This window comes from Gossypium arboreum, chromosome 7 (assembly GCF_025698485.1).
Source record: "Gossypium arboreum isolate Shixiya-1 chromosome 7, ASM2569848v2, whole genome shotgun sequence".
NCBI classification, from domain to species: Eukaryota; Viridiplantae; Streptophyta; class Magnoliopsida; order Malvales; family Malvaceae; genus Gossypium; species Gossypium arboreum.
In genome coordinates, this window is record NC_069076.1 from 90,602,347 (window position 1) to 90,610,628 (window position 8,282).

The window sequence follows — 8,282 nt, forward strand, 5'->3', positions numbered from 1 at the left end:
AAAATCATAATAAAACTTAACTCTTACCATTTAGTTTAAAATTAAAATTAATTAAAGATTAAATCCACAATTTATACCATATGAAAATTTAACCTGTCATGTTCGTATATATTAAAAATATTGGAAAAAAATAAACTTAAAAATCTAACACTTGAATATAATTGAACATTTTTCCTTTGGTAATTGGGCCTGATGTTGAGCTGCAGCCAAGGTCATCAATGGGAGAAGAGGCGGTTAATGTTTTTTTTTCTAAAGACTTTAATTAGAAGAGGGCGGCTAACAATGTTTTTAGATACTGAAATGAGCAAAGGACGGCTTTCCCATGGTAATAATTTTGTTTTTTTATCATCATCATAATAAATTTTCTAAATTTAACCTCTCCTACATTAGATCTATAAAACATAAAGTGTTCCCAAAATATTGTACATGAATCTATATACAAATATGGAAAAATAAGAAAAATGATAAATTACAAACACCTAACATGCCAATCACCTCTTCCTTTTTCTTGAAATATTCGTGTCTGACATAGAAAAATCACGTGTCCTAGTTCGATTTTTGACCTGATTTTAAGCTGCAAATGACTAAGATGGTGCAGTTTCATCATCAGAATCATAGTGTGGGTTCCCTTGAAATCCAGGAAAAGCTTGTTGCATCATTGGATTTACTGGAACTGGAAATGTTTGTTTCATCATTGGGTTCACTGGGACTGGAAATTTATGTGCAGAACTAACAATGGTTCGTTCGTTTATCGTCCCGACTTCCTTGCAGATTCGATCGAGAACCGTAAGGAAATCCCTCACCACCATGAAGATTCTAAAGGGATGAGCTTCTTCCTTTGCTGAATTCCCATGGAAGTATTCAGTAATCTCCTTGACTAGTGATAGTGCTAGCCTTTCATGTGCTTGAATCCTTGGGATTTCCTGTTCAGCCATTTTCATAAACTGGTTCATTGATTCCGAAAATTTCTCTTTGCTCTCATCCAACCCCATTGTTTCGTTTAATCGTAGGACGTCACCGATGTTTTCGAGGCCTCTAGAAAGCTTGGAGACATCACTACTGAGTGCCTCTGAATCCATTGCAGCTGCTTTTCTAACATTGGTGAGCTCTGAACTAAGACCTGAAACGACTTGTAAACCGAGTTTTCTACACCGAGCATCTTCGGTTAAAGTGGAGTTTGGTGTTTGGTTGGTATTCAAAAGACGAGCACCCTCGGCTCTTATGATTTCTTGCACGACGAAATGTAGGAGTGTTGTCTTACCATCAGCACCCTTGACATCAATAAGTTTAAGGAGTGTATCGAGTTTAAAGGCTAGTGCATCGCCCCGATTCGTCCCAACATTCATCCGGTTCCCGGTCTTAAGTACTGCCTCTAGCAGCTTCAAAAACATCCTACTGTTTCTCAGTTCATCACAAGCCGCCTACGAAAAGGAAAAAAACACACAATGTCATTTTAGTCCATTGCAAAACAGATCGAAACGATGGAATCGAGTAGAATTACCTCTAGAGTTTCGAAAGAGTTCTTAAGGTACTCAATTTCAGACTCGAAATTAGCTACGTACAACATCGCATCGACCCGTTTAAACGCAAAGGGTATATCGAGAACCATCTTCAAGAATCTCTCAGCCGGACCGAGCTTAACAGGTGAATCATCTTTATACTCCTTCAATTTACATTCTTCTTCCATTGTTGGTGCCATTCTCAATAAACTTTCAAGAAATTCAGTCCCAAGTGTATCTGCATTACCTGTAAATCACCATAGATATGAAACTTAGAACCAAACATTTCACAATACATATCATCTTATAATGCCATTTTGTACCTTCTAAAAGTGCTTCAGAAACTTCCTCCACTGTCACATTGAGTGCTTTCAATAAAATTGCAATGTTCTGTGCCTTTTTGGGATCCAATACTCTATTCTCTTGGTTTGGTGATGGAAGAACGGTCCGCGGTGTCGTTTGATTTGGTTTCGAGTTCGGATTTACGACGAATAGTGTTTCGATCATCTCTTCATTCAACCTGCAGAAACTAAATTGTTAGAACCACGTGGAAGGACTTAACTGAATTCAAATAAAAGAACTAAACAAGTGGAATTGTTACTTGAATGAGCTTGATCTAAGGTGATCCCACACCATTTCACGACCAGAGCTAGCTCGTACTTTATCCCAATGTAATGCCTTTAACTTGGGTTTTAAACCTTCCTCCTGTTCTTCCATTATAAACGGTGTTGAAGAGGGTGTTAATGGAGGCAGCGGCTTTGATGTTTGTTGTGCAAAAGATACTGATGGAACTGGTTTTTCCCAGAGCCGTCGTTGCTTTGGAGGTGGCGGAGGTGGCGGAGGAGGCGGTGGAGATAAGATAGGTTTCTGTAAAGCTTTGTTAAGTCTTAAAGGAGATGATTCAGGGCTTTTTTCTAAAACTCTTTCTGGTGATGAAGAAGCTAAAGATGATAAAGAAGGGGCTTTACTGTAAAAATCAGGCTTCAATGGTGACATTTCTGGGCTTTCCTCGAAAGCTGTGTTTAACAATGGTGAATTTAAAGCTCTGTCTGGGGATGTAGAAGCCGAACAAACTGAAGGATCGTTGCTTTGAGAGTCTTTAGTACCAGGTGAAGCTAAAATCAATGGAGCTTTCATGTTTTGAACAAAATCCTTGAAGTTTTTAATCGATTCATCAAGCTTTTCGATCAATACTCTGTTTGGAGAAGATAGTGAAGGTGATGATGAATCAGGGTTTTCAACCAACGCCGGCGACGGTGAAGGAGGTTCCATGTTTGGATCGTTTGATTCTTTTACGAACACTCTATCTGGTGATGTGGAGATCAATGACAACGATGGAGACCGTATGGTCCCATTAATGGATGCATTTGAAACTCGTGGTGAGTCAATTAAAATCCTCTCCGGTGAAGCTTGAGTTTGTACGAGTTGTGGAGATTTCGGGTCGAGCCATCGGGAACTGAAACTAGCCGGCGGGGAAATACTAAGGGAACGAGACCTAGCCGGAGAACCCGAACTGGAAGATGAACACGAACAAGTACTACTAGATTCAATGGTTTTCGCCGCCGTGAATACCCTTCTTGACCCGGATCCGGTTCCGGCCGAACTATCACGCCCGCCCAATGACCCTCTCGGCGAATAAAACACCTCTTCATCATCATCATCTTCTGTACCGGACTCTACTTCACCGTCCCGACAGTTCCGACCGGTGTTCTGTCGGGACAGAGGCGGCAATGGGTGGAGCTCCGGAGAGTACATTTTTGTCTGATCTAACTCGTCATTGCCCGGAGAGTCACCGGAACCGTCATCGAATCGGCCTTGTGAGTTCACCACAGTTCCCAAATAAAGGAACTCGGAACTGGTCGTCGACGTTGTTCTCACCTTACGAGCACCGGCGGCATTGTTATTGTTATTATCATTGTGGTTGTACTGGCATGCCCTACTGCTATTATCCGACGTTACGGTCTTGTTATCTTCAAAGCAGTCACGTCTCGGCCCACGTTGTCTACAATAGACAAAAACGATAATAGCGGCGACAATGGAGGCGGAAACGACGGCGGCGATAGTAAGGATAACGAGTTTCTGGGAATTATGTTTGGGGGTGGGAGTGTGAGGGATGACAAGGGAGGAAATATTGGCGGGAAACGAAGCGAAAGTGGAAGGAGGAGGAGGCGGGGGAGCGGAAGGGAAGGAAGGGAAAAATGGGGAACCTGGAGGAGAAGTGGCGGCAGAGGAAGATAAAGTGTATTTGGGGTTGGGTGGAGATGGAGGAGGTGGAAGAGAAGGTGGTTCAGAGGAAAGAGTGGAGTATGGTTCATGGAGGAGCCTACGATTAGGAACTTGAAGTGCTTCACATGATGAAAATGACCACCATAAAAGGAAGAAGAAACAGCCGCCGGCGACAAAGGAGGTGGAGGAAAGCATGGTGGTCTTTTGCAAGTTTAAGAGAAAGGAGAAATGCAGAGACAAAGAGATCGATTCATGGTATCAGTTAGTAGTTGAAGTAGAAGATTTGTGTTGGGTTACGAAGAAATTTTAACTTAAAAAATAAATGAGCAACTTATAAATTGAAATGATTTTGTTTCCACGAACAAAGAAATGAATCCAGCTAAGATTGTTTTTTTTATAATTTTTATATTTAAAGATTAAATTTGTATAAATATTTATATAATCACTGCCTTTAATTTTTTATTACATTTTATATATTTAATAAATTAGTCCACTCAAAGAAAAATAGTAAGAGTGGCTTGATTGATTGATAAAAATTGTAAAAAAAGAAAGGGCGGGAAATGGAAATTTAAGACAGTTAATTTGCCGACAATTACGTCCCGCAAATTTAGGTCAATTTAAACGGTCGGACTTTCTACCTTTTCTCCTCTAGTCTGCAACTTTTTTGGGCACTTGGGGAGCTCTGATAAATTCACCGCCTGTCACTCAACCACCACGCTTTTTTCTTATAAGAATTCTACGCTTAATAATTAATATCCTATAAAAACGGTTATGTAATATTTTAATATTTTAATAATAAGATAAATAGAATATTGAAGTAAAATATTCCTGATTGAAATAATATACAATTATATATAAATTTTAAAATTAATTTTAAATATTAATGACATTAAAATATATATAAAGATTAATTGCATCAATAATTCTGAAACTATTGCTCATATTCCACATTATTCCTAAACTTCAAAATATTTAACTTAATTCCTTAAAGTACTTGTTTGTATCAATTATGGTAGCTGGGGCTGACACCCCAACTCTCCTTAAAATAAAAATTTTTCTATTTTGACCTTTTAAAATTTTTAAATTTTAAATTAATAAAGATAAAATTACACTTTAGTTTTTATAAAAATAATAAAAATTTAATTTAATTTTTAAAATTTATAAAGATCAATACTATTAAAATAATAAAATTATATTTTTATTATCGTAAAATTACAATTTAATTTCGGTCTCTCATAAAAAATTTTGACTTCACCTTTGATATCAATTACATATTTCTATCAATTTAGTCATTATTTTAAGCGTTAAATATAAGTTTAAATTTTAACATAAAGCATTTTTTAAACAGAAATTAAATTGTAAATGGAAGACTGAACAAAGGCTTTGGCTCCTTTGATTAAAAGAAAAATTTTTCCTTGAGTCCCTCCCAAATATTAAATCATTCCATTTAAGTCTCCTAGAAAAAAAATTATATTTTTGTTTCCTCTAAAAAACTAATGATGCAATTTAATCCTTTTTAGCTCACTCCAAAAATTTATAATTTTATGTAAGTCTCTAACCAAAATTCTTAACTTTGCCCTTGATGTGGTCAAAATTTAGGAAGGATATTTTATTAAAACGTAAGATTTATGTGATAAAATGTCCATTTATTTGTAGTTTGTCCACATATTTTAAATATGTTTCATGTCTGAATTTAATCTTCATTCGTTTTATGATCTGAGCATAATTTTATCCTAGCTAAAGATAGTATTCAAGTAAAATCCTTTTAAAAGTAATAACTTTAGAATTCAAACTTGATTCAAATATTTGAAGAAGAACTTCACATTTATTTCTTTCAACTACTTAACGATAATTTCAGTTAAATATTAACATCTAAACTAATAGTGAGATTAATAAAAAAAACTTAATTAATATGAAATTATAAGATTGAGAAATAAAAGCAAATGAAATGTGAAGATAAAAGATGTGGGGTGGAGGGTGGTGCAAGACAAACTCAATTAACTCAATTATTGTTTAGTTAATAATAATGGTTAAAACTCCTTTTAATAATTTATGTTTAGATAAATAAAATAGCTCTTTAAGGTGTCTCGAACACCTATGTGCCTACTGCCAGTGGGAAGAATAGAAGGAATCGTACAAAGTAAGGATTGTCATTTTCTTAAAATTTTCTTTGATTTGGGGATTTGGTTAGATTCTTGTACGTACAAAGCTTAGGAATTTAATATTTGGTTTTTTTAAATGTGAGAAATAATATCTAACTTTGTTTATGGGTCAAAATATCTTGGTTTAAAATTTTCATTTATTAAAAGATAAATTTAATGGGTGGTCAATAAATGTAATTTTATTAAAATTTACTTAATTTGTATTTATTTATGTAAGGATTAAAGTTATTTATTTTAAATGTTTAATAGAAACAAAAAATATTTAAAGAAATAAAGGAAAAACAACCAGAAAAAATATTATATATGAGATTATATGCCTTTTATAAATATTTTAATTTTAAAAAAATTAAAAATGATCGGATATAATAAACTTTTAAACCCCAAGTGTCGGTGCAGTTGTAAATCTAAAAGAGCTTTCAGACATGCTTTTTGAAGGTTTTCATTTTGTTTTGTATTTTATTTTTTGCAATTCCCTAGAAATGCTTTTCTCCCTTTTTATTGAATCTATCCAAATTTCATCGTATCTCATAAAATATTTAATTTTTTATAATACCCTTTATAATTTTTTTTTTAAAGTACATATATATATATATATATATTTTTACATTCACCTTTACTAATATTATTGACTTTTAAGGCGGTTGATGGTACTAGTTATGGAAGCTCTTACGGTGATATGACCTACTTAGTAGGGGTGGCATGTTGGTAGTGACGAGTAGAGTTGTTATGGGTTGGGTTAGGACCGACTCTAATAAAATTCTACATCCAGTTAATAGGTTTGGGTTTGGTCTGAGAAATAATTTTATAATTTTATCTAAAATCGGTTAAGTAAAATGCAAAAATCCAAATTTAGTTCATCAGTATTAAATTTTTTATAAAAATTTTAGAAAATATAGTACATCAAAATATTAAAATATTAAAATAAATATTTTCATCAAATTGAAAATAAATTTAAAAATATTTCTACTTAAATAACGTTAATATAGGTATAATTTAACAAGCAAATTACCTCTAAAATAATATCAAAATTAACAATAGAACAATGGTTATATACTATCCTAACAATAATAACAAAATAGTAGTAATATAATAGTGAAATTACAGCAAAACAGTGAGGAAACAACAATACAACGACAAGGTCTTTTTTTTGCAAATTTGTACCGAGCCCGGCCAAAAAACCTTTCAAGACTCGACCCGTTTTCTAAATTAGCCTTATTTTTTTGTCCAAATTTATTTTCCGAATCCATATTTTTGCCTGTACTAATTTCAATATATTAATTTGACACGTATCATTCTTAAAAATAAAATAACAATATATTAATAACATTTATATTCGAGTTTGAATTTGGATTAATTTGAATATGTTTATATATAGGATAGAATAATAATAATAATAATCCATGAGATGCATATGACTAGAGGTGTGCATGAGCCGGGCTACTCGGTCCGGCCCGAAGGCCCGCCCGAAAAATGGGAGAGTTCGGGTAAAAATATATGCCCGAAATATAGGTTTGGGTAAAAAAACGAAGCTCGTTTAGAAAATGGGCCGAGCTCGGGTAAAACTTATTTGGCCCGGGCCCGGCCCGACCCGAATTATATACTAAATATATATTTTTTAATTTTTAATCATATTTACATTTTATTTTCAATTTTAATATAATCACTTTTTATTATATTTTCAATTTGTGTATTGTTTTAAGAATTGTTTTAGTATCATTTTTTATTTGTTTCTTGTTTTAATATTTGTTTTAAATGTATTTGATTTATTATATTTAAAAAAAATTATTTAATGAAATAAGCTAAAAAAATTAATATGGGCCGGGCCGGGCTCGAACTTAACAATTTTATTTTGGGTCGGACTTGGACAAATTTTTAGGCCCATATTTCGGACCAGGCCTAAAAAGCGGGCCTAAAATTTTATCTGGGCCCGGCCCAAACTCGACTCGACCCGACCCATGCACACCTCTACATATGAAGAAGTTTTGGGTCATATCATGTATGCAAAGCGAAGCAAAAAGAAGGCTATAATTTCAATAATCTAAGTCTATACTTTATGTTTTAGGTATACATACATGTATGTAAATAAAACACAGCAAAAGGGTATAATTTTCAAAAAGTAGTCAATTCAATCCCCAATTAAATGATTAATAATGATTAATAAAGCTAATTAAGATCCGCCATTTAACATCTTTAACCAGGTTGGATTCAACATAATAATATTTCCTCTATATATATGGTATTTTACAATAATTACATTTAATTATATTAGTTGTCGCTCAAATATGAAAAGTAACGAAATGGTCATCTAATTATTAATTTTTTTATATATAATCTAACTATAGAAATTTACAAAAAGTCACCCAATTATTTAAATTTGTTTGTTTTTGTTACCAAT

The 8,282-nt window shown here is 33.4% G+C and overlaps 1 protein-coding gene across 1 annotated transcript; it reads right to left on the bottom strand.

Annotated features, from left to right (window-relative positions):
- Positions 1 to 323: 323 nt before the first annotated feature.
- On the bottom strand, positions 324 to 4,130 carry LOC108466283 (formin-like protein 1). The gene is made up of 4 exons (XM_017766622.2): positions 2,101 to 4,130; positions 1,823 to 2,019; positions 1,502 to 1,746; positions 324 to 1,421 (listed from the first exon to the last, which is right to left on the bottom strand). Exons 1-4 carry the CDS (start codon positions 3,918 to 3,920, stop codon positions 585 to 587), a joined length of 3,099 nt encoding a protein of 1,032 aa, XP_017622111.2. The 5' UTR covers positions 3,921 to 4,130; the 3' UTR covers positions 324 to 584.
- Positions 4,131 to 8,282: the final 4,152 nt, after the last annotated feature.